This window comes from Myotis daubentonii, chromosome 8 (assembly GCF_963259705.1).
Source record: "Myotis daubentonii chromosome 8, mMyoDau2.1, whole genome shotgun sequence".
In the NCBI taxonomy this organism is placed as follows: Eukaryota; Metazoa; Chordata; class Mammalia; order Chiroptera; family Vespertilionidae; genus Myotis; species Myotis daubentonii.
In genome coordinates, this window is record NC_081847.1 from 73,530,393 (window position 1) to 73,555,721 (window position 25,329).

Sequence of the window (25,329 nt, forward strand, 5' to 3'; positions counted from 1 at the left end):
CCCCTGAATAGTCAGGTATTGCATATTTTAAAAATAATTCTTGTGGCATACTGGTTGAAAATTGCTAGAATACCTTCTTTACCCCATTGTTTGTTTTCCTCCTTTGTCAAATATTGACCATAAAGGCATGGGCTTATTTCTGGGCTATCACTCACTACCCTCCTTCCTCTGAGAAGTACCAGGAAGCTCTAGTAGGCGAGCAAGAACCTGAGCAGTGGCAGTTGGGTACTGGCTATCACACCTAGTTCAGTGAATGACAGGAAATAGTTAAAATGATGAGCCCAGTTCTCCAAGTGGGTGATGCTCAGAGGGGCCTACAATGAACCAGGACTGACCCCACATCTGTGAACTTGAGAAATGTATGTCTTTGGTCTGACTTGTCAAATAGCAAAGGGATGTTTTGAACCTACAACTCTAAATCCACATTGGGCTTGTCTTAAAACAATCTTGGTCCAAAGCCACCAACCATGCTTTGGTCTATGCAGCAGGGGATGCTAATTACCATCCTAAGAACCAACTAATTACACTTACCTGTATCCCTTCGATGACAGGTTTTCTCGGGCTCCCTGGGATGGCTTCATGTGCCTGTCTCCACCCATCCACCCACCAGGCGGGCAGGCACTCTGTATGGTATGATTTTTTCTCCCCACCAGCACAGACCATGATAAAAGCAGTCACAGGAGGGGAAGGGGGGGGGGGGGGGGAAGGGCCTTTTCAACCATATTCTGAGCAGATTTTGGTTGCATGACCCAGAGGCAACCAGCACGGCACCTAGCACCCTATGTTTAACACTGTCTTTTTTGAAAGGAGTGGTTTCTGTGGAACTGCCCACTGCCATAGCTGGCTGGCCACACTCCACCCATCAACACCCTAGGTGGGCACCCTGGAGGAGAGGGTGGCCTCATCCTCCTTGTAGCCCAGGGGAGGCAAGTTCTGCTTGACTGGGAACTTCCCGCCTGCTTCTACTGCAGAAAAAACACCAGGCGATTGTCCCTTGTCAACACGCCTCCAGAAACCTGGCTTTGCTAAGCCCACAAAAGAACACACAAGTTAAAGGAGAAAGGAGACAAGGATGATTTATTTGGCAGTCAGATCTTGAGAGCAGCATAACTAGCAATGGCTAACCCTGAGCCCAAATGCAGGCAATGGGGTTGCGTGTGTGAGGCACCTAAGCACCCTGGGGACTGGCCCCAACCTGCCCTTCGGGATGGGGCTGCCTTCCATCTCCTCCTTCCTTGGACCTTTCAACCAGCTAGACAGAAGCTGCCATCAGCTCAGAGGCTTCATTCAGCACCTGACTGCCTGTCCTGTCCCCCGACCTCCCACAAGGCAGGCGACTCCTTGGTCCCTCTTCCAGTCCTAAGGGAAAGCGCATTAAGTCTTTTTTACCTTAAAAAAAAAAAAAACCACCTCACCAGAATAAGCTTTGCTATTTCCTCTCTTCCCACCCCCTTCCTGTCAGTGCCTTAACACCCCAAACTGAACCCCCAATAGGGCAGGCCACCCCCTGCTGCTCTCCTCAGAGGCTTCTCCATGGTGAGGAGTAGGAGGAGTAAGTTAGTTACACCATTGAGAAAAAAAATACTTTTTTAAAAAGTCCTTTTTAGAAGGAAAGCTTTCCCAATAAAATTTAAAATTTTTAATATTTATATTATAAACCAAACGTTGGCAACCATATATAGACATGTTTGCTATAATCAGGATTTGAGGTCATCCTTTCTACATTTCCTCAGAAATTGTATGATTTCCTTCAGTTTACAATTCATGATGAGAGTTTAACATAATGTTAAATAATTGACCACCTACCCTAAAAGTAAGCTATAGGAAACTGAATCAATATTGGGACCAAATAATAGCAAGGCTCTAACGGCTCAGTGGTTTTTCTTAAGAGTAGATATAAATTGTGAAAAAGTCACGCTGTTAGCTGAGCTGGAAAACCCATAAAAATAACAGTTCTGCCACAGTGCACAGCCGAATTCTTTCACTTGGCTTCCCCGATCCCTTCACCAAGCAGCTGTCAGGTTAGACATGGAAGACATAGAAGAATCATACATCCTATGTGAAATAATGAAGATAGTGAGAAATAGTGTGCAAAAAATAAACTTTAAAATTCTATACTCCAACATCATGTATGTCTAATAATAGGGTTTTCATCCCAGGCAGCGCCCTCTGGCAGGGTGGCTGGCACTCAGACCCCAGGGCTTCCACTGTAACAGGGAAAGTGGTCTTCAGGACGGGGTTTCATATCCGATCTGCTGGGGCCTCTGCAGAGCCTTGTTGAAGGAGGGCATGTGAACTGTGTGCAGGAATTTCCTGAATGTGCTGGGCAAAAAGTCCCTAGTGGGGCCTCTGCCTTAGCGACGTGCTCCTCCATCCTGGCCACACTGGTGCCGATCATCCCGACAAAGGCCTCAAGTATATCCACAAACTTGTCTACCTGGTAAGCAGGTCCTCGGTGATGGGCAGTGGCAGATAGTGTAGCCCAGTGGTGTGGTGCGCCCAGTTCTGGGCCCTTGTCCTTCCATGGCCCTGAGACGCTGCTGTGGCTCTGGGACACGCTGCCTGTCCCTGCTTCAAGTGGTGCCCTGGGGCTCAGCCTCCTCCACTGGCCCCTCACAGGGCAACCTTCCATGGCCTGCGACGCCCAATACTGCTTTTAACATGATCCCCTTATCTTTCAGGCTGGGTCGTGTTCCCCACCATGGGCAATGTGCCCTTGTGCTGTGTCCTCCTCCTCGGGCAGGCCCTGTGCTCCTGTGCCCTAACTCCAAGGCCAAACTGGGGGGCATCCACCCCCCACCCTGCCCGGCTATGGTTTTAAAGCTGCAGGACAATGTAAACTTGGTTTCCCTGGCCCAGCAAGGCTGCTGCTGCTCCTCAGAGCCTCCTGTGATGCCAGCTGAGGCAGCCTCTCTCTCCAAGGGGCTTCGGACATGGTCCTGGCCCCACAAGATGGTAGGATCCACCTCCAGAAGTCAGGCCAGATGTGTGTGCTTAATGCGAGACACAGTAGTTTTTGCCTTCACTCAGGCTGGGCTGTGGAGGCCCCAAACAGAAATACATCTTAATGGCTTGGTTTTTGTCTAGCATTCTCTGCTGGAATTCAGGCTCCAGGCTGCGAGACCAGGAAGGGTGCCCTGGCAGGCCGCTTCCAATGAACCCAGTTCACGGCATTCCAAGAGGCACGCAGCACCTGCTGCTCTCCATGAGGCTGGGGCACAGCTAGAGGCGATTGTCTCCGTTGACCCGAGTCCTTCGTGGGGCCCTGGACAGAAGGGACGAGTGTCCTTACTGGCAGTAGGGCCTTGCAGCCCAGCCCCAGGACAGACAGTTACAACTTTTATACCCAGGAGAAAAGGGTATCAAAGGACGACTGACCAAACCACTTCCCATCTCTCTAGCACCCCCTCTGCTGAGATGCATAATGGCACCCACCCCCACCCCTCACCTTCTCTCCCGGTTGTCAAAATTGTCTGGGAGATGCTCCTGGGAGATGCGAAAGTCTTCAAATGGCTGCTGGTAGCGCGCTTCAAAGGAGCCTTCCCGGGCCCGGCCATGGAACAGCTGGCCCGAGGCATCAGAGCCCCGCTCCCGCAGGGACGTGCCACTGAAGGGACTGAGGTCACCGTTCTCCTGCTTCCAGGAGGGAAGTGCACCAGAGGTCAGTGACTCCCCTGCACCTGCGAGGCTGCGCCCAGCCAGGGCCCCCCCCCCTGCCGTTACCTTGGCAGGGAAAATGTCGACCTTGACCAGCAGGGAAGCCAACTCCAGGTCCTCACTGTAGTTGTTCTTCAAAGGCACTGCTCTGTATCCTGGGAGGAAAGCCTGGCCCTCAGCCTGGGAGGGAGCTGAGGAAGGGCCCCCACCCTCCCACCCCAGATCACAGGCAGGGTCCTCACCTGTCTTCAGGCCTTTCACCGGGAAAGTAGCCTGAGCCAGGAAGTTCTGGTCACTAAACATGTCTTCCTCATACACCACAAAGCGCAGGAAAGCGAATTCAGGGTTACTGATTTGGAAGTGGAAGGGCTTGGCCGGCCACACGGGGTTGAGGCCATTGTCCACTGTGAAAGCAAGGATAAAAGGCCTTAAGCCATCACCTCAAGAGGATAGGGCCGCTGGTGCAGAGGGGAGGATGAGGACAGGAGTGGGGAAGGAAGGCTCACCCACAAACTCTGTCTTCTGCTTGTTGTTGTCATACTCAGCTCCAGCAACCTCAATCTCCACAAAGGGACACACAATGCCTCGGCCATTCTTTGGTAGATGCCGGGCGCCCAGCACCTGTAAGGCAGGCAAAGATGGGCCTGGGATTGTCCTTCCTGCTCCCTCCAAGTCCCCACCATGCAGTGAAGGCAGTGCGCCCTCTGCTGGGCCCCCAGGACACTGCCCCTTAAGTCCCTAGGAGTAGCTGCTGACAGCAAACCTTCATTTGAAGATGTCTTAGCCTTAACCAAAATTTTCATGTGAGTTTTTGCAATCTACTTCACATTAAATCCATGTCTGTTTTAACATAGAAATCTTTCTAATTACCTCTAGGGGAAAAAGGAATCTCTTCTCTCAGAAGCAGATGCTCACTCCATACTCTCCTTACTCTTCCTCCAAGACTCTGCTCAGGCCCCAAGCACCCTGAACCCCACATCAGCAGGGCAACAGGGTTGTTCAAGAGCTGCTACAAAAGCATGCGAGCCTGAGCCTGGGCCTGGGGCGAGTCGCTCTCCTGAGCACCGCGCCCCTGGTTCACCACTGGCACTAGCTTCCTGCCCTTCTCCTTCCAGACAGTGGTTACCCTTGGCTTGGCTTCAGGAGCAGCCTGACTCCTTAGTCAAGAGCCAGCCCTGCTGCGGAGACTGCTACCTCCCTTTCCACCTCAGAGGACAGTTATGTCTTCCTCAAGCTCAACAACAGAGCAGTGCCCGTCCCCAGTCTTGTTAACCAGCATCCCATCTTTGGCTCCTGAAACGAGCCCAGTGGAGCAGCCCCGTTCCCACTCAGAAGCCCACCTCGATGCAGATGGCGCGTGGCTCCAGCCCTCGGAGGCTGCTCTTGTCAAAGGGGTCGAAGGCTTCGTCCCGCATGGTGCTGGGCTGCAGCACGTAGCCGCAGTGCCCGCCGGTCATGAAGAGGGCCTGGTTCATCTGCATGGGCTTGTCTGCAAGAGCCAGGTGAGTGACCTCCAGCCCCACTGCCCGGGGTGCTCCTCCCCACCCCACAGCACCTCCTCACCTGGGGTCTGGAAGTTGAGGGCCACCAGCTGACTGCCACAGATCCACATGGGCAAGGGGTCATAATTGGAGGAGTCTAGCCGCTGGCCTTTGGGGTAGATGCGGGAGAGCTGCAGCCGGTTGTACTGCAGGAACTTCTTGCCTTTGGCCTTGTTCACATACTTCTCCGCCTTGGTTTCCGGGAAGGACGACATGTCCCGGTAGCAGGCACGTTCTGTGCCAATCTCTGGGCCAAACAGGGAGGACACTTACAGAGCCCGCCCACCCAGGCATAGCTGGGGGGCCAGCACCCAATCCCTGCATAAAGGGACTAAACACGCCTCCTGCACCCCCCGTGGAGAGCACCCCGCTGCGCCTCGGCCCTTACTCTCTTCGTCGAAGGGAACAGGCCGGCAGTAGACGACAAGCTCGGAGAGTTCAAGGGCGATCTTCTTCCTCCGCTCCATCATCTTCCCTTCAGTGAGCTGGTGGCACACACAAGGGCGCTGTAGCCCCAGGCAGAGCCCCACCGAGAAGAAAGCAGCCCCTGCCAGCCTTGGGCAGTCCACACGGTAGGTCCCCTGCGCCTTCCAGACCCCACTGGACCACACACAGAGCCCTCTATTTCGGCCTCAACCCAGAACTGTCCTTCCTCCTCTCTGCTTGAGGAGAGGGTGGGGTCCGGGTTGGCTGCACTACCTAAGGATGCTTTGTCACCATCTGTTACCTAGCTTTTCTCAGGCCAAAGGGTCATCACCTCCTGGTTCCCTGTGACTTCACTGGGAACTTGGGCCTCTAGGGCTTGGTCTTCTGTACCCCAAGGACCATCCTTCCACCACCCTGAGCCTTATTGCCTCAGCTCCCCCAGTCCAACGCAACATCTACTGCCACAGCCACATTTTGGCGACAGAAGCCCACTCCTGAGAGCCCCCATCCTGTCCTCTTACCCCTGGAGGTCCACTTCCACCAGGGGCTCATTTACTCATAGCCTCTTTCTTCCCCTTTCAGCCTAGACCCTGGGATCCATCCCTCTAACCACCTGCCAGTACCTTATCCCAGGCTACACTTTTGGCACAATCCTCAGACCCGTCCCCACTATGTTCAGCTCACAAATCTGTTTTGAGGCCACTCTACTCCACCCTAAATGACTAGGGCAAATGGTCACCAAGTAGTAACTCCTTTATCCTTGCGAGTACTTCCTTTTCTCCGTTCCCCCAGAAGGCTGATCTTCCAGCCAAGCTCGGGCTTCATCCCGCTGGCTCCTGAGCTGTTGGCATTAATGCCCACCCAAATCTCAGCCCTCTGCTCTCTTCTATAGCCAGATCCTAGAGAGCCTGGCCACTGCCATCCAGTACCAGCCCTGACACTGACATGGCTCTTGTTAGTGTCACCAAGGCCATTTTCTGCTGCCAAACCCAACGGGTACTTTCAGATCCTTACCGTGCCTGTGCGTAAATCCACAGCCCTGTTCTTCCCAGGCTCCTCTTCCTCCTGAGCACCCACACCTGCTTCCAGCCCAAGACTTCTCCTCTAACCTCTGCCCTGTGTATCCAACTGCCCCACTGAGAAGACCCACCTGGATGGCCTCACGTATCTCAACACACCCTAACAGGCCACATCGCTAGCTCATGTGGGTTTCCTCCATATCCTTGCCTAGAGGCTCACATGCTGCCCCCCCAGCACCCCGCAGACTCCGGCAGGCACTCACCCTGGCATCTGCGGTCTGGGCCACTTCACGGATCTTTTTCACCCAGTCCTGCAGCTCCTCCTGGGAGTCGGCAGCAACATCCAGGGACCACTGCGCCACCGATGCCATACTGATGGAGAAGACGAATGGCCGATTGTTCTTGCCCTCAGGACGGATGGCTGGGGGAGCAAAGAGAAGAGCTTGGTCAGACACTTTCGGTGCCTTCCTCAAGTTTTCTCATCACCTTTCTTCCTCCCAACACTTGGAGGGAGGCAGCGCTACTCTGCCAGGCCTGTTTGCACTGCCAGGAGTGGGGAGGCCAGGGCTTGAACCTGGTCTGTCTGATACAGGCCTCAAATCTGGACCCTGGGACCCGCCCCAACCATCTGTCAAACCCTGTGACTCAACCCACTGGGACTGTGGATGTCAGCATCAGCTGCTGTGCCTGGCCCAGGGTGAGCATGCAAAAAGGAGCCTGGGTGTTGTCAAGGGGATGTCTAAGGATGGGAAGAACTCAGAGTGAGGGCAGCCTTTGGGTCCACCACCGGCCCCCCTACCCACTTGGAGCATGGAGAGAGCCTGACACTGAGGAACAGTGGGTGAGAGAAGAGGATGGGGCTCACCAATCTGACAAGCTGGAACATCCAAGACTCCCCGCAGCAAGTCCCCCAGGGGGCTGTTCTCGTCCAAGTGCTGTGGGAAGCAAAGCCCACAGGTTCGTCAGCAGGCCTCCTGTATACATGCGTGTGAGGGGATGTCTGTTGCATACGACAAATACATCTTATAAGTGTGCACATGATTAAACAGACGTGGCATGTATATGTTGGAGACCATGGACATCACAGCTGTGATGACCACACATGTGGGGTGGCTGTGCATGCACAGGCACACCTGTGTGATGAGTATGTGCACAGGGGAGCTGGTGGTGGGACTCCTGTTCTGCCAGCAGTTCTAGCCTCACCTCCCTCTCAGGCTCCAGGACTGCTGGGCTGACCATCTCCTCCACGTAGTTTGACGGGAACCAGAGTTGCTTCTTCCCACCATAGTCTCCCCGCCACCTGTGGAAGCCACAGGCTGCTGACCCCCAGCAATCACCCCAAACCCCCACGAGGGGGGTCATCCTTTGTCAGGGACCCCACACCTAAGCCACGGCAGGCACTGCGGAGACACACGTGGGACAGACAGGCACTTGTAGGGCTCTCCAGCCCAGGGACCCAGCTCACCAGCCTCCGTCCTGCTTCTCCACATTCTGGATGATGGCGCTCTTGGTGAAAGTCAGCTCGTCGTCTCTCTGGGCCTTGTAGTCAAAGAGGGCTTTGACTGCACACTGCACGGAGAGAAGCAGTGGTGAGAGCACAGTCCCTGTCCACCACTCTCCGACTGCAGCCTCACGTGCACACACTAGCGCCTGGACTTCCCAGCTGGGGCTCAGGCAGCAGCCCGCCTAGTTACAGTCCTCAACACTGCCCTGCAGGAGACTCCAGGACAGATGTCACTGGGGACAGAGCCACACCTCTACCAGGGAAGCTCCTCGGGGTCCAGGTGAAACCTTGCAGGCCCCTGCCTGGGCCCCTGGGACCCCATCATTCCTCATCTGAAAATAAAAAGGAACCTTCTCCCAGGCTCCCTGGCTGCTGAGGAAAAGGGGGTGGGGGTGGGGAAGGGAAGATCCTGTCTGAAAGATCACCACGAGGTGAGGGAGTGAGTAGCAAAAACAAAGTTTTCTGACAAGTGTGCTACCCTTCCCCCCACTGCTGCCAAGGAGGAAACCAGGGTTACCCCGGGGAACAGTCTACAGGGTCAGTGCCGACCCCCAGGGACAGGGGCTGGGAGGGGTTGGCCCTGAGAGAGCTGCGGCCACACACCAACCACACATTTCTCATAACCTCTCAGGCCTCAGAAAACCACAAATACCACTTCTCCACAAAGACCACAGATGGGCCCTGAGCAGAGAAATGTAAGCCCTAAGCAGTTGGGGACTCTCCCCAGCTTCCTGTGGCCACAGGCCCGAGGCTGTACCTTAAAAGTCGGCATAGGGTTTGCCTCCACATAAAAGCCAGGGTTGCGTCCCTCATACAAGGCCCCATAGTCAGGCTCCTAGAAAGGGGACAGAATGGGGACATGTTAACACCCAGAGACGAAAGGGGTGCTGGCTGCCACATGCCCCTTTCCTAGGGCAGCTGGTCACTAAGTCTGCCCTCTTCACTGGTGCCTGGTCTTCATACCTCAGTGGGCATGGCCTCACCCCTTCCTCTCTCCACATTCTTAGCTTGAGACCCACCCCATTAGCAAGCTCACTGCAGCGGAGCTCTGTTCGGCAGTTCACTCACTCACTCCGCTGATCCTGGCCCCCAGCACACTCCTTTCCACCACCCCAGCTCGAGTGGATGGCAGTCTTCTCCCTGGCCATGCCATCTGCGTCACTGATGACAGGAGTCTCAAGTGGCTCTTCCGTCCCAGATTCCTTCCTTTTATCGAGACCCTGGTCCAGAACCCTCACTGTCCTGCCTTTTCACCAGCCTCCCGCCCCCGCCCCCCCCCCACCGGAGCTCTGTTCTACACGATCCACTTCTGTAGCCTACGCTCTCCTGCCCTAGGAACACTCTAGTCCACACCCGTCTGGATAAGCCCCCATCCTCGGGCCCATCCTCTCCACGTGTGGATTCCAGGACCCCTTCACCCACACCTTGGCCCACAGGGACCACTGCTTGAATGGCTGTCCCCCACCTCATCTGCCTAACTTGTGCCCAGTCCCACTCCACACATCTGGATTATCCCAACTGGTAGATTCTGGGCCTCCCAGCAACGAGCCCGGGAGGGTCATGCTGGTCTCTCCCCTGCCTGCTGCACCCCTCAACCAGTCCTCACAGCTGTGCCTATCTTCTCCAGTGCCTCCTCATTGATGGGATAGCGCAGCTTCATCTTTCGATACAGTGGATGCTTCTCGTAGTAACTGATGAGGTCGACAAGGCTGTCAAACTCCGAGTTGCCCAGCATCACCGTCTGGCCCTCCTGCTGGACGCGGCAATGCTTGATCTTGCCTTCAGCCCTTGACAAGGACAGAACAGTCACACAGGGGACCAGCTGCAGGCCAGCACCACCTCCAGCATCCCAGGCCACACGCCTCACCGGAAGGAGATGGCGTAGGAGTTGGGCTCATTCCGTTTCCGCACCAGGAAGGCCCCGTCACGGGGGACGCGCATCAGCATGTGCTCAGCCTGCGCTCTGGTCAGGCTCGCGTGGTACCATCTGAGGACAAGCCTGAGTCAGGACCTTTCCCTCCATCACCACTCAGGTCCCCACCCGCCCCCATCCCCGCCCTCACTCTTTGCTTTCGTGGGCATTGGTCTGGGGGACAGGCTCCGAGAGGCGCATCTCAAATTCATTGCAGCGCAGGGGCACCTGCTGGTAGTGCGTGATGAGGTCATAGAGTGAGTCAAATACAAGGTTGTCTGTCAAGAAGAACTTGGGGGTCCCAGCATCCTGCCGGGAGTGGATCCGGCAGTGTTGGACCTTCCCGTTCCGCCTGAGGGAAGAGGGGAAGCAGTGAGCACAGGCCCGAGTCCCACACAGGCACAAAATCTCAGAGGGGGACAGGGCAGCCCTGCAGGAGGGAGGCCGCTAACTGGGTAAGTGTATGTAAGCTTGTGGGTGAGATTAAATGTTTCCCCTGAAAGCCTGGAAGGAAAGAAAATGGATCACAGCTACCTCAGGGTGGTGCTGCACCCATGTGCACAAGCATAGGGAATGGGTTACCAGAAAGAGAGGGTGTAGTCGCCAACGAAGGTCTCGCTCTCGCGCACTAGGAAGGAGCCATCAGGGGCCCCGGTCTCAATGCAGTACTCAGTCAGCAGGCGCTCGGCAATGTGCCTCCCGTCCCGTCCTGCCCCAAGCTTCCCATGGAACCACTTCTCATTGGAGTGCAGCTCGGTGCTGCCACTGGCCTGCACGGGGGAGGACAATAGCAAAGACACTCAGTGACTCTGAGCCCAGCCCAGCCCCCAGCCCTGGGCTGGCCCCTCACCTCCTTGGGCTCTTCCTCATCCTCATTGCCCTGGTCACTGCTGGTCTCCTCAGAGTAGTAGATCTTGCTGCTGGTCAGAACAAAGTAGTGGGGATACCACTCCTGGAAGAGACGGACGTGGGGCCGTGACAGGGTGCTCCCACCACCTGTCCCACCCTGCCCAGTCTGGCCCAGCCAGTTCTGCCCTCACATGGTTCACGGGGTCTTCCAGGTAAAGGATGCCATTCTTGATGGAGTTGCTGATGTCGTTCTCAGAGTACATCACAGATGAAGGCACCTCCTCATAGGCACTGCCCTCAGCCAGCTTCTTGTGCTGTGGATAGCAGGCCAGGATATGGCAGTGCCAGCCAGAGTCCCAGAGCCACACTGCCTCACCGAAGCCCCAGACCAGCAGCCAGACCAATGACCATGGAGAGGTCCTGAGCAGGAGGCCCCCAGCCCATCTCCCTACCTTGATAAGGATCTTCCTCTTGAGCTGGTTGGGGGAGGGGAGCCCGTCGGCAGCAATGTCCACGGGCTTGGTGAGGAGTGTGTCCCCGAGCACCTTCTTGAAGTGCTGGGCCATGTTCCTCTGCTGAGCAATGCTGCAGTGGTCCTCGATGGACAGGATGACCGGGTACCTGCAGGGTAGGGGACCACCCTGTCACGGCTCCGCTTCGGACTCTTCCAGAAGTGGTATCCCCACTACTTCGTTCTAACACAGACCCTACGGTTCTGCAGGGTCAAATCTCAGTCCAAACAGCCCTCACAGTGAGGTGTTAGGAGCCAAGGGCCTGGGGTCCCATCTACAGGGAGCTATCCCAGAGAGGAGGCGGGTTCTGGCCACTGGAAGGGTGGAGGGGTGCTCAAGGGGCACCTTGGGGGCTCAGATCTGCTGCAGTCCCATGAGTTGGTTCCACGGTGGAGGCTGCCCCAGCAGGAGAGAGATCCCACACCAAAGAGGTCAGGTAAGAGGAGAAGCAGCCTCCAAATTCAGCTACTGGGCAGCCCTGGTGATCCCTTCAATGAGGCAGCAGAGACCAGTGCCCTGGTCACTGCTGATCTCCTCCCAGAGCCTGTCCCACAGTGACCACAGGTGAGGGTGAATAGGAGTTGTAGAATGGGACATGGGACAAAATAATTTTCTGGGCTGTGAAGGGAAGAGCTGGCAGGACAATGGTCAGGGTTAAGTATTTTTTTTTAAGGACGGGAAGAGCTTGACTGTGTTCCACAACCTAAGGAGAAGGACCCACAAAAGGGGAAACAAGGATGCAGGAAACAGGGAGTTCTGTGGGAAGCAATGGCTCGCGCAAGCAGCAGGAGAGGAAGGATGAAGATGAAAGGCAGGTGGAATGGGGACAGGACCTCTGAGGGGGCCCTCTACCTTTTGCCATAGGAGAGAGCTGGAGCCCAGCCGAGCCAGGGTCCCTACCCACACTCACTCTGAGGCCACGAAGGCATGCTCCTTGATGGTGTGCAGGACGTCTGAGAACTTGATCTTGGTCGTAAGGGTGTGTCCATGGTAAATGACTGGCATCCCGTCTGGGCCGTCCCAGCAGTCCACTGGGGAACATGAGTACGGTCAAGTGGACAGGCCTCCCATCCTCCTCCCCCAGCCCTGGCCCCAACGCACACTCAATACAGCGGCAGCCCATGCGCAGGCAGCGAGCATAGGCTTCCAGGGAGGACTCGCTGGAGAACTGGTCCCCGGTCAGGTACCTAGATGGGGAAGGAAAGGCAGGGTGTTTAGGTGAGTCCCTCCCTCCCCAGGTCAGGCTGGGTGGGGCCAAGGGTGCCGCTCACGTGTTGTGCGAGGAGGAGATCCAGTAGTGGGAGAGAGGGTTGTTCATGGTGTCCGGGCACACCACATCCAGCTGCGAGTTCCACACACTGTTCTCCTTAGAGAACAGGAAGGTGACAAACTGTCCAGGAACACATGGGGAGAGGAAGGGAAGAGAAACTGAGCCCCAGGCCTAGCCCACTGGCAGGGGAAGGAGAGAGGGTGCTCATTCTTAAGTGGGGTGGGCAAGGTGGCACCCCTAAGGCAGATCAGCTCCTGGAAACCTGGTGGGGTCCTGGTCAGCCTGACCCATCTCTCTGACAGAGGGGTGAAAAGCAGGCCTCACCTCATCCAGGGAGAAGTATGGCTCCTCAATCTCTCTCAAGGGGTCTCGGAGGAAGTCGAGCATGAACTCCTGCACCTGGAGTCGGTCGACAGCCCACAGCTCCTGATGGGGGTGGGCAGGGTGGGGGCACATGAGAGGCTCCAGTCAGTGATGAGCCCAGCCGCCCTCAGCCGGGAACCCTGGCCCAGTCCTAGCCCAGCCCAGCATACCGCCTGGTACTCGAGGAGGAACTGCTGGAACTCCGGAAGGGACATTCGGCAGAGCTCTGGCCGCTCCCCTGCCCTGCAGGAGAGAAGGGAAATGCCTGGCGGCCAGCTGGCTCACATGGTCCACAGACAATAAGGGGCCCCTTGGAAGGCAGAGCCCAGCTCCCAGCCAGCACATTTGCCAAGAATGATCCAATATGGGCTCACCCCCTCCCATTACCTTCCGTTTGCATAAGGAACCCCACCTCCCCATTTCAAACCAAACCTTGGGGCGCAGGCTTCCAAGAAGGGGAGGTCCATCTGCAGGAGACAGAACCTGGTCAGAGCGGGAGCCCTGGGAGGCCATGTGGGAAAGGGGCTCTCAGAAAGAAAGGCTGGGGTGACAGATGGGGGTAGGCCTCAGGAGGAGAAGAGCTGGAGAAATGGCACCCAAAAGCCCCCAAGCAGGGCAGCAGGGCTGACGCAAGCAGGGCTGGGGCAGGAGAGCAGGGGCAAGGGCCGTGGGAGGGCAGGTAGCTTCATGCACCGTCTTCTGGTCGCTGTACATGAGGCTGCGGTACACCTGAGCAAACTGCCCATAGGTGATATCGCTGCTGCGCAGCTCCAGGTCCTGCAAGGTATATGGCAGGATTCTGGTCAGCCCCACCGGCCATGGGCTCCCGGCCTCCCCGCTCACCTACCGCAGATAGATCAGGAGGCCCTTACCGTCAGACGCTCTCGGAGGGAGCGCATGTTGGGGACCCGGTAGTTGACCTGGGACAGCATATTCTTCAGGTCCTTGGCTGATATACTGAAGAAACATGAACATCTCCAGTGGCCTCACCCAACCTCTCATGACCTCTGACCTGTAGGCTGAGTCCACCTGGGACTAGACAGGTAAACAGCACTACTCTGAGACTTGAAGTCCTGAGGATGAGGCTGGATCAGAGCCCTTTCTCTGTTTGGTTCCTCATCTGAGTAAAGAAAAGCCCAGGGTTCTGGCAAGGAAGGAGTGACCAGTCTCAGTAAAGTGAGGCCTCCTCCCACCAGCCCTGATCCAGCCCGAACCTCTGGCACCCAGCTCTCTGGCTCCCATCTGGACAGAGGAGAGCAGCCAGATGCTGCAGGTCCAGCTCATGCAGGGCCCACCCACCATTGCCTCTGAGGGGAGTTCAGCAGTGCCTCCACTACCACCCCAGGGATGCTGGGAGTTTGGGCCTCCGCACAGGCACTGGGGGGACAAAGTGAGGTCACTCAGTCAAATACCACTGCCGGTGACTTGGCACCCTCCTAGGCCTGATGGGAAGCATTCCCTGCCCTCCAGGGGTGCCCTGCCAGAATGTGGGGCTAGAGCAGGGGTGGGCAAACTTTTTGACTCGAGGGCCACAATGGGTTCTTAAACTGGACCGGAGGGCCGGAACAAAAGCATGGATGGAGTGTTTGTGTGAACTAATATAAATTCAAAGTAAACATCATTACATAAAAGGGTACGGTCTTTTTGTTTTGTTTTATTCATTTCAAATGGGGTGGATCCGGCCCGCGGGCCGTAGTTTGCCCACGGCTGGGCTAGAGGACACTGCTGGGCCTAGCAACAGGATGGAGAAGATGGGGGAAAGGCTTTCTCTCCTGGGAGGTGGTATCAGGGAGGGGAGGATGGGAACCACTCCTCTTCCTGCTCAAGAGCCTGGCAGTCAGCACCCAAACTCCCGAGCGGATCCTGCTCTGTATGAGGGGTCGGCCTGCTACCAGCAAGTGCTGTTCAGAAGCACTGGCTCTGTCCAGATGCCAGCTGTCTGACCCTGTCAGCAGGAGGTAGGCCGTCACTTCGCAGGTAAGAAACTTGCTGCATCACTCCACATTCGCTCCGTGGACTCTGCCATCAGCATTGCAAACAGGCTGTTCTCTCTCTCACCCAAAACCTGTCTTGCCCCTGTGTACCTCTCTAGCTACTGCCCACCCCCTTGTCTGCTCCCCTTCACAGCAATGCCTTGAAGGAGCCATCCATTCCCTGAACCCTCTCCACTGCCTGTCTCAAGGTCACCACAACCTCTGTGCTATGAAGTCCAAGGGGCACCTCTCCATCTTCACCACACCTGGAGGCCTGGCACAGCTGACTGCTCCCTCTCCCTGGGCTTCCAGAACAGTGCCTCCCCCCGCCCCCCCCCCCCTTACCTCACGAGCTGCTACATCGCTTGGCAAGTTCCTCCTTACCTCTCCAATCCCCAACATCCAAGCAGCCCGGATCAGCCACTGGCCCTTTTCCCTTTTCTTGTTACACTTATCCCCAGGTGATTCTAGCCTCATGGCCTTCCTATCATCTAAATGCTCCACAGGTTAACATCTCCACCCCAACTTCTTCCTTACACTCCATCTGCCCACTTACCTACTAATGTCTCTACCTGAACATCTAAGGGCATCATGAAATTTTAACACACCCCAAATGAACTGGTAAGCCCCCAGATTGCTCCTCCCAGGCTTCCCATCTGTCAAGGGCAGCTCTGCCTTTCCAGATTCTCAGGCCAAAAAGCTGTCACCCTCGACTCTCTTTTTCTCACACCCACCTCCGCCCTGACCCAAGCCCTCCCCCCATCTTTCACCCACAGTGCTGGAGTTGCTGCCCTGGACTCTCCACTAGCAGCCAGCAAGCCTGTGTAAGTGAAGTCAGGTAGTGTCTCTCTTCCAAACCCTCCCTGGCTTCCTGTCTCTCTCACAGAAAGTCATGACCTGGTCTTTGTCCCCCATCTCTCCTTGGCCCCTCTGGCTATCACACTACAGCTTCAAAGCACCCCCTGCACACATTACAAGCTACCTGGCCTCTTTCCAGGCGCCCAGAGCAAGTTCTGCACTTCCTGTCTCTGAATAAAGTGGCAGGGCACATGGCTTCTTGTCCCTGGCCTCTCTTGCCAGCTTGCACCATGGCCACCAGAGGGCTTTCTGCAGGAAGCTACTTGTGCCAGAACCACCTGTTACCCCAAGTCCCTCAGAAATAGGTCCCCTGAGTCCGTTGGTTCTTCAGGCAGCTACCCTGAGGCATGGTTACTGTTATGGGTGCCCCAGCTCACCCTGCTGGGCTAGAGCCACAGCTTAGAACCTACCGATCCTCACGATTCCGATCCACCGAGTAGAACTGCTTCCGCAGCCACCTGGAGGGAAAAGCCTGCAGTGAGGGCCACTTTTCCAGCCAGGGCCAGGCCCAGGCCCAGGGAGATCAGCATGTTGTCCCTGCCCTGCTCCCTAGATCCCAACACCCCCCAACTCTAACCATAGGGTCAGGGGTTGTTCTTACCTCTCAATCTGCAGGGGTGTGGCTGCTTGCAATGTGTCCTCCATCAGCCAAGTCAAGCCCTTGATCCACATGTTCACTTCATCCTCAGATGTAGCTGTGAGTGAGGGGTGAACAGCTGAACTGTGAGGACACACACCACCCACGGAGCCAGAGACCAGGGGACATTCCCCTTAACTATTCCCCTGCCTCCACCAGCCCCTCGATTCCCACCTTGCAGACTCAGGGTCTTCAGGCGGAACTCCATCCCATACAGGATGACAAAGCAATGTGACTGGTCTGGTCGGAAAGCAGGGTCCTCTTGATAGCGATCAAAGTCCCGTGAAGTCTTCCCTGGGCGGATCTCCTTGATTTCTCGAATGTCAACTAGGAAGGTAGAGAAGAGGTCAAGGTCAGGCTGGGGTCCCTGAGACAGCACTGAAACAAGGGCAACCTGGTTTCCTCACTTAATACCACACTCTCCCTCAGGGAGGGACCACAGAGAGACTCCCCTCCTGGAGGGCAGACAGCTGGGTGACAAGAGAGAGCTGAGGTGCACCTAAGCATACCTCTGTTCAAACCCGAGAGGTCTGAGCGAGCTGTCTGGGGAGAGGGAGCTCAGTCTTGTGTACCTTTCCCTTGCTGAGAATACAGCAGGTTACTCTGACCTGAAAAAAAGCTGGAACCTAGAAAGAGAAACAGGCTGTTCTGTGAGGACCATTTCCTTACACAAAGTACACAAACCAAATTGCACAGTCCCTTGGGGAGGGCGGGGCTGGGCAGGATCAGGCCCAAAGAACTGGTGCAGCCCTGAAATGGCTGACCCTCTGAAGTCACCCACAAGCAAGTGTCAGCAAGAGGCCTTGTCCCCCAAAGCAGCAGCTGTCCATGGGGTGTTTCCTATCCTGGCTATCAGACCTGCGCACGCCCCCTACCCTAACACAGATGGGGAGCACAGGCCTGAATGGCAGACACCTGCCTCGGCCGATAACTCCAGAGATGATGCTGAGTGACTCGTTTGACTTTCAGTTTCGGTTTCACCATGTATAAAGAAAGGCTAGACTATGCTTCTCTAGAAGGCAGGGTGGTAGAAAACCATTCATGGGCTCTTGGCTGGAACCCAGCTCAGGTCATATTAGCTGTGTGACCTCAGCAGAGTGACAACTGCTCTGACCCCACTGCTGCTCCGTTGGGAACACAGTAACCAATAACGGCATCATGAGGATGATGATAAGATCAAAAGTCCTGAGAGCCAAAGTACCCAGCCCTGTAGGCAGCAGGGCAGGAGATCATCCAGTGCCCACTCCTTCACCAAAGTTGGCTCAGGCACACATGTTCTGAACCCAGGCCTGGAGAAGGCTGCCCAGCCACACTCGCCCCAGGTGTTAGCTGGGATCCTAGACAGAAAGCAGACTTACCAGGCCAGATAAAGGGACTTAGGGAGGATCAGGTCAAATGAAAGAAGCTTGGCTTAGCCATCAGAGACAACCCTCTCTGAGGACTCCCTTAGAGCCCCTCTCTCCAAATGCGCTCAGCCCAGACAGGCCTGGAAGATGTGGGGCCAGGAGCAGTGCCAACAGGCTGCCTGGCTGGCCTCCGCCCCAGGAGCCCTCCCAGCCCAAACTGCACACCACCCGGCTGGAATGTCCCAAGCGGCCAAATCCCCAGGCTCTTTCCCTGTCCCTCTAGCCACAGCTGGGATACATCCATCCCACCTTGAACAGTATGGCAAGGCTTCTGACCCCAACCCCAGCTCCCCCTCCACACATTACTGGTTCTACCGGCCCGCCCCATGTCTTCAGCAAGCCCTCGGGCCTGGTTCTAAAGCTGAAAGCCCTGACTTTCCTGTTGGCTGCCCTGCCCCCAGTTCTCACCAATGAGCCATCCTTCCTGAGTCTTCAGAATCTTTACAGAACATTGTTCTCTGTTCCCTCCCCAGGTTGCTCCCTAAGGAGAACATGCTTCTTTTCTGGCCTTTAAGGCCCTTCATGATGGGGCTCAATGATTTACTACCCCCAGCTTCTGTCCTCCCATCTTCTCTACTCCATCCAAAATAAGCTGGGCCAATGGCAAGAACAGCCAGCACCTTCCTGTCCCCCATTTCATCTTGGTTCCTAGCCTGGGACTGTCTACCTCCCAGACTCCAATTCTACCAAGACCCAACTTGGAAACGCCTTCATGCAGTGGCCATACCCTTGACCTCCAATGGCACTATGCATACACACGCCTCATCTCCCTGTAGGCCAGGCAGTGCTTGCTCAATGACCAAGTGAACAAATGAAAAAGACAGTCACACAGGTGGGGGGAGAGGCAATGGGGGTGGGTTGTTTTTTTTAATTAGGAGTCATACTCAGGTAGAAACAGGAAGGGGGAAAACTGAGTCACAAAGACCCAGCCCAGAAAGAGAGAGTTTCCAGGGATGGAAGGAGGAGCTGAACAGGGGAAATGCCCAGATGAGAAACTGCAGAACCACCACAAATTCTGCCCTTTGAAATAGAAACCAGCATGCTTTTCCGGTGCAAAGCTGCTGTCATCCTCCCACATCTCTGACAGAGGCACACAACCTCACACACACAAATGCATGTAGGACAAGGCCTTTGTGGTGCATACCTGGGCCCTTCCTCTCAGCCTCTCCCTTCAGTACGTAGAAGTAGTCACAGCGTGACAGCTGGGAGGTCAGTACGAAGCCTACTGCTGGGCTACACGCAGCCACCCCATACGCATGCACATGTGCACAACACACTGACGGACGGTAGCCCTGAGTGAACCCCAGCCATGCCCTGTGCTCCTGGGCTCGCTTCCATTGAGACCAGACTGGAGGCAGAACAGGCTCTCACCCAAGACAGGTAGGCACAGAGCAGCTCCAGGCCAGGCGTCCAAGTCTCCCAAGCTCCTGTTGGCACATCTGGTCCCTCGTACTTCCCTCATAAGGAAGTGCCAGCCTGATGCCCTCCAAGGCCATCAAGCCAACAGCAGGCTGAAAGGACACAACACTAGAGTGAGGCACCCTTCTAGGTTCTTCAAAGGCACATCCTGTGCGATCTCGTGTCTCCCTTCCTTCTGCCTCCCAGAACAAACAGAGCTGGGTCCCCTTTCTTGAGAGAACCAGGTCTGGTTCTACCAGGGACTATCATCATTAGAGGAGACTCCCTGGGTCGGACACAGCCTTGGCACTACTTAGGGGGGGCTGGGGGCTCGGACCACAGTCAGTCTGGGTCACACCTGCAGTGGGACAGGAAGGATAGGAAGAGAGACCCTAACAGGGGTCAGGAGGGGAACTGCTTAGAGGAGCAGGAGAGCAGCAGCACCCTGTTCCCAGAGACCCATAACCCAGCATTCATACCCACTCAGAACCAAAGGAGAACAGGCTCAGGGAAACACAAGGGAAAAGAAAAGCCAAAGACACGCAGATGTCCCTGCTAGGCTGGAAATGGGAGGGAGACCGGTATCTCTGTCAGAACAAGGGCTCTAAGTTCAGATCAGTGCATTCAGACGTGGCCCAGGCCAGAAGCTGCTTCCTGAGCCTGCGGCAGCCACAGCACCCCACCTGCACACGCACCAACAGTCTGAGGCATGTGCATACCACCGCCTCTCATAGGCTGGGGTGCCAGAATGGGAGGCTAACAGATCTGAAATCACAAAGACCAAGTTTCAAGCCAAGCTCATAGCTTGGGCCTTAGACACGTCGGCTCTCCTCTCTGGTAAGCCATGGATAAAGGGAAGGTTGTAGTGGGATGGGCCTGCCAAAACCCTTCACATGCAGACAGACTGCTACACCAAGAGCCACATGGGATAGTCAGCCTTAATCTACCCTGACTGCCCCAACCTTGGATTGTTTTCTGTTGTGGTCTTTATGCAGAAGGAAGTGGCTCACAGCCTGGCGGTAGGGGCTCTAAGCACTGAATTTGCTTGATGATCAAATAGGGAGATGCTCCCTTCTTTCCTCTCTTGGCCCAGGAACAGGCTCCTTGCCTGAGACCACAAAGACTATAGGCCAGCAGTTACTCAAAGCCCAGTGCCCAGGGCATGCAGACCTGAAGAGCAAATATCTTCTGCATATATAAGCAATGGCAGTCACTTTCTCTTTAAGAGCCTCAGGTTCCTCATCTGAGCCACAGAACTGACCCCAAGCACTCTGGGAGCTGTACCACTAGATAGCAACAAAAGGCAATGCTACTCAGGACCAGCTTAGAACTTGCCTCCACAGGAGAGCAGGCCTCCACCCCTCAAACAGTACCCGCTGTCCTGGGTGGGGGAGGAGAGGGTGCTGTGAAGGGACAAGCTAACTGGCAGGCAGCCAGTCTGGAGCCTGGGAAGGGTAGAGGACAATGAGCACAGAGGACCTGCCTGTGCTCAGCCCCTCTGAAGGTAGGGCTACTTCCTGTCTTGGGATCCTGCTCCCAACCCACTCCCAGACATTAGGCCAACCCACGAGGGCCCCACCAGCCCTGCTCCTGCCCAGGGCTTCTGGAAGCCACTGCAGGGCTGTGCTGGGGCAGCATTCCTGTTGACCAGGCAGAGTCCCCAGACAAGAATCCCAAGGAAGAGAAAGGGGTGGCAAAAGTGGGACACCAAGATTTTTAGGGCTCCTCAATGAGCATGGCCCAAGAAAGCCAGCCCATGCTCATTGCAGAAACATGGCTTCACCCTGACCATGGTGGGCTCTGGGAGTGGGCGAGGGTGTCCAGAATCACATCCAAGACCCTAAGTTTTAGATCCCAGTTTCTTGATCAGGAACCCATGTCCTAGGGTCCCCTGCCCTCAATTGAGGGCACTTTCCAAAGTGTCCATCAGGCAAGGAAGACATATGAAAAGAGTCATGAGCGAAGCACCATCTCTGAGCCTCTTTCCTCATCTGCAAAATGGGACCAGCACTCCTGGCACCTTCTTCATGGGCTGCTGTGAGATGTCGGTGCAATGACAGACACTAAGTGATCTTACCAGGAAGGGATAGGAGAACATACCAAAAATTGAAACCCCCAAATGAAGGTATTTCCAAGAAAACCACCATGACAGAAAAAACAAACAAAACAAAAAACAAACAAACAAATAACACACACACACACACACACACACACACACACAGAAGGAAATGGCACAGATTTCTGGACATGAAACATGCTTTTAGTGCAAGTTTCTTAAGTTTTCCCTTTATAAGGTAATTTTAACTGTGAGTTAACTGATGTAAACTATAATAGAAATTGTTCACATAAAAATGCATGTAAATATATTTTGCAACAAAAAATATTACAACTCATGATAAATATGCAGGTTCTTTTTAAAACCTGACTGTCTGGCAGAGGTAAGTGAATATTAACCCAGACAGGCCCCTTCACTCTGGGGGTTGTCAATATACCCACCTGTGGAACCTGAACACCCTGACCAGTCCTGCAGAGGGCACTGGAGGAAAGTGGGGAAAGGGAAAGCCTGGTCCTTCTAAAGAGTGCAAATCCAATCAAGGCAACGAAATGCAGAGCCCAGCCTCACACTGGCTCCCAGCCCTCCTTCTTACCTCTGAGCCTGTGCACGAGCCAGGGCCACCACCTCACCTGACTCTGGCAGGCCCAGGCCAGCGCACACTCAGTGCCCTTGACTCTGTCACACCAACTAGTGCTTCCTGGTGTCTGGGCCACAGGCCTGTGTGCTCACCAAGGAATAAACCACTTTGGGCTCTTCCCTCTATTCCCCAAACCCAGGTCCTGGTGAAGCCTCAAAATGCTTTGCAGAGTGCTTAGAAGCAAGAATGACACCCTGGGGTTAGATTCCAGAGCTGATTACCTAAGAAGCAGCAGAAGACCCCAGGTACTCAAAGAGGGTCAAAGCTTGGGGAGCTACACCAAATAAGCCAATGCAGTGGTCAGTGGGGTGACTCTGGGGGCAGGAAAAAGGACCAGGCACAGCTGGGGGGATGTGGCCTCTGGGGGCCAGTGTAATCTGGAACAATGGGAAGTCCCCCACAAAGGTTCCTACAGCCAGTGGGAACCATGGGAAGTCAATGGAGCTATGAGGCAGCTGGAACAGTAGAAGAGGCAGGGCTCCTTTTTTTTTTTTTTTTTAACTTTAGTTCAATATCTTTTTAAAAAAAATTATTTTTATTGATTTCAGCGAGGAAGAGAAAGGAGAGAAAGAGAAACATCAATGAGAGTCATTGATTGACTGCCTCCTGCATGCCCCACAATGGGGATGGAGCCAGCAACCTGGGCATGTGCCCTTGCCTGAAATCGAACCCGAAACCCTTCAGTCCGCAGGCCAATTCTCTATCCACTGAGCCAAACCGGCTAGGGCGTGGCAGGGCTCCTTGAGCACCACACCCTGCTTAGCTCTAAGCCAAGGCCACCAGGGGATTCAGAAGAGTGGGTCCCAGGGGTCAGGAGGTGTGTGCACATCTTCCCAGAAATGCTCTCATCAATCACCTTCTCCATGCAGTCTGTGCAAACAGATGGGCCATTCTCAGTACCCCCACCCTTCAAGTCAGCCAACCACTTTATCACCCTCCAAAGAAACTACATGCCAAGGGCCTGAGGGAGCACAAATGGAACTTAGCCTTCTCCCCCAGAGAATGCTGAGATGCAGAAGGGAAGCCTCAAAAGGAAGTGACTGTCCTCTGGCCAATTCCTGGCCCTGCACCTCTGCCATCCCTACACTCAAAGGCTCAAAGGTTCCCTCATGGCGGCTCCCCCAGGGTAGGGCAGGCACGTGAGAGCATCTTCACATGGAACCAGGGGCAAAGGGGCTCTGTACCCCAGGACACCTGTCCTAGCCAGGAATATCAGCTTCAAACAGAGCCTTCACAGCTCTAAAGGCAAAAGATGGAAGTGGCCAAAGAGGACACAGACAGAACCTGGGCATGGGCGGGAAAGGAACCTGATGCTGCAGGCCAGGTGCCTGGGATGGCCAGCAATTGCCCAGATGTCTGCCCACTGACTACCACAGCCTCCAGAAGTGAGAGGTCCTCTCCCCTTCCTACCTTACAACAGAAACAGAAGCAGCTTCCAGCAAAAGCGGAGGCTATCTACCTCGATTTTACAAATGAGAATCCAGGCTTGGAGACCCAGGATCACAGGGTTGCACAGCAAGAGGAAGGTACAGCAGTTGCCTTCAAAGCCAACTAGCAGGGGGGAGAGGAACAGAGCCCATTCCCAGGATGCACACAGGAACACCCTAGGTGAACCCTGCAGTCTAGGTATACCAAGGGCAGGGGTCAGCATCTGCCCTTGGCTGGAATTTCTTCAGTCACTACTCCCTAAACACCTGACTGAGGAGAGCTGCCAGGCCTGACTCAGCATCCGGCTCTCTCCCACCTCGATAAACAGGAAAAGGCCATTCTGTCAGCTGGACGCAGGACTCTGGATCCTTCTACATGGAACCCTGCACCCCTATCTACTAACTGCCTCAGGCCATGGCTGTAAAGGACCCTTACCAGTACAGAATGTTATCTAGAGTCTAGATTCTAGGTGAAGCTCCTCTTTGGAGCCATGAGGAAATGGATACTCCACATGGTAGGTCTTGGCAGAATGGGACCCTCTGAAGTGACTCCACAGCAGCCACCATACCTGAGAAGCAGCAGGACAGCCCCAGCGAGTCTTCACACCTTCCAGGTGGCAACTCTCTTTCCTAGGATGCTAGATGAAGCCCACCCATTCTGGAGGTAGGCACAGTATGCCCAAGCCCAAAGGAAGAAGGGAAAGGAGCCCCATCCAGAAAACTAAAAGCTAAGAGCAGTTGTCTATCAGTATTCACTCTTTCCATCATCTGATCAAACACCTACTCACCCTGGGCCAGGCCCTGGGGTGGTCCTGGCTAAAAGGAAATCAATAAGGCACTGAAGTTCCTGCCCCTGAGAAAGCCCCTGCCTGGTGGAGGAAACAGGGGAAGCAGATAATTATGATGTCATGCCAAGAGGGGAAGCACGGGGCCAGAGCATCAATGCAGTAGCCTGGTTGTTCAGTTCACAGGTCGCTTGTTCAGAGTTCTGTGGACGAGAGAGAGAAAAAAGGGGCCTACCTGGCCTGCACCACCACCGTAAGGGAAAACACTATAAGGGAAAGTGTAACAAGAATCAAGGACTTGTATACATGCATATAAGCATAACCAATGGACACAGACACCAGGGTGGTGAGGGCATGAACCGGGGGTGGAGGAGGGGGGCAATGGGGGGGGATAAGGACACATATGTAATACCTTAATCAATAAAAAAAATAAAATTTAAAAAGCAAAAAGAAGGAGCTTGTCCCAATTTTTCTGCCCAAGAGACTAGATGACTCCCCAAGCAGCCCATGGGTCAGCTTCAGGGCAGAGGTCCTGTACACTTTGACCTCTGCCTCCCCTGCAGGCTGATGCTACCTAAAGTCTAGATGGCCTGCCTGCCAGGCCCCCACCACAGGAGAGAGCCGAGGGCCTCCAGGGCCAGGTCCCAGAGCTGTCCAGGATCTCAAAGGGCCCAACGAAATGCCAATATATTCAGGCCATCTGGAGAACCAGAGTGCTCAGCTTAAGTCACTTTTCTATCCTCTTTCCAAAAACTCAGCACTCAACACGGCTAACTGTGCCTTCCATCTTACCAGAAGCTCTGCCCTTGACTGCTCTCTCCCTCACAAGCTCTCCTGATTTTTCTGCTTCTCCTTAGGCTCTAGGCCTATCCCCATCACATGCAGGCTTTCAAGGCCAAGGTCTTCTCTCCTGATGTTCTACCTTGTTCCTAGTCAGTGTCACCCACAGCTTTAATTATCTCCTAGCACAAGTAATTCACAAACATGGCTCTATCCTCGTCCTGGACTACAAGCTTCAGGCCCTTCCATCTAACTGCCAACTTGCCATCTCCACCTGTTCACCTCAAAGAAACTCCTCTAAACCAGAGGTCGCCAACCT

At 54.9% G+C, this 25,329-nt stretch overlaps 1 protein-coding gene across 3 annotated transcripts in view; it reads right to left on the bottom strand.

Moving 5' to 3' along the window:
* Window positions 1-1,050: 1,050 nt before the first annotated feature.
* The window catches only part of PLCG1 (phospholipase C gamma 1), a 37,816-nt gene continuing 13,537 nt past the window's right edge, over window positions 1,051-25,329 (bottom strand). Inside the window, exons 2-33 of one of the 3 annotated variants that reach the window (XM_059707061.1) lie at window positions 19,299-19,438; window positions 16,696-16,848; window positions 16,486-16,579; window positions 16,295-16,342; window positions 13,926-14,010; window positions 13,747-13,830; window positions 13,486-13,520; window positions 13,224-13,296; window positions 13,015-13,116; window positions 12,692-12,810; window positions 12,522-12,607; window positions 12,331-12,451; window positions 11,361-11,529; window positions 11,100-11,222; window positions 10,910-11,011; window positions 10,642-10,829; window positions 10,211-10,411; window positions 10,015-10,134; window positions 9,754-9,934; window positions 8,905-8,982; window positions 8,109-8,212; window positions 7,847-7,943; window positions 7,509-7,578; window positions 6,907-7,064; window positions 5,587-5,683; window positions 5,221-5,445; window positions 4,998-5,146; window positions 4,164-4,278; window positions 3,900-4,061; window positions 3,724-3,812; window positions 3,449-3,636; window positions 1,051-3,265 (exon numbers count right to left, since the gene is read on the bottom strand). In XM_059707061.1, coding sequence (XP_059563044.1) covers window positions 3,223-3,265; window positions 3,449-3,636; window positions 3,724-3,812; window positions 3,900-4,061; window positions 4,164-4,278; window positions 4,998-5,146; window positions 5,221-5,445; window positions 5,587-5,683; window positions 6,907-7,064; window positions 7,509-7,578; window positions 7,847-7,943; window positions 8,109-8,212; window positions 8,905-8,982; window positions 9,754-9,934; window positions 10,015-10,134; window positions 10,211-10,411; window positions 10,642-10,829; window positions 10,910-11,011; window positions 11,100-11,222; window positions 11,361-11,529; window positions 12,331-12,451; window positions 12,522-12,607; window positions 12,692-12,810; window positions 13,015-13,116; window positions 13,224-13,296; window positions 13,486-13,520; window positions 13,747-13,830; window positions 13,926-14,010; window positions 16,295-16,342; window positions 16,486-16,579; window positions 16,696-16,848; window positions 19,299-19,389 — 3,750 coding nt within the window. In that variant the 5' untranslated portion in view covers window positions 19,390-19,438 and the 3' untranslated portion in view covers window positions 1,051-3,222. The remainder of the gene's footprint in view (window positions 3,266-3,448; window positions 3,637-3,723; window positions 3,813-3,899; window positions 4,062-4,163; window positions 4,279-4,997; window positions 5,147-5,220; window positions 5,446-5,586; window positions 5,684-6,906; window positions 7,065-7,508; window positions 7,579-7,846; window positions 7,944-8,108; window positions 8,213-8,904; window positions 8,983-9,753; window positions 9,935-10,014; window positions 10,135-10,210; window positions 10,412-10,641; window positions 10,830-10,909; window positions 11,012-11,099; window positions 11,223-11,360; window positions 11,530-12,330; window positions 12,452-12,521; window positions 12,608-12,691; window positions 12,811-13,014; window positions 13,117-13,223; window positions 13,297-13,485; window positions 13,521-13,746; window positions 13,831-13,925; window positions 14,011-16,294; window positions 16,343-16,485; window positions 16,580-16,695; window positions 16,849-19,298; window positions 19,439-25,329) is intronic. The other 2 variants (XM_059707060.1, XM_059707059.1) reach the window with 2 other exon arrangements.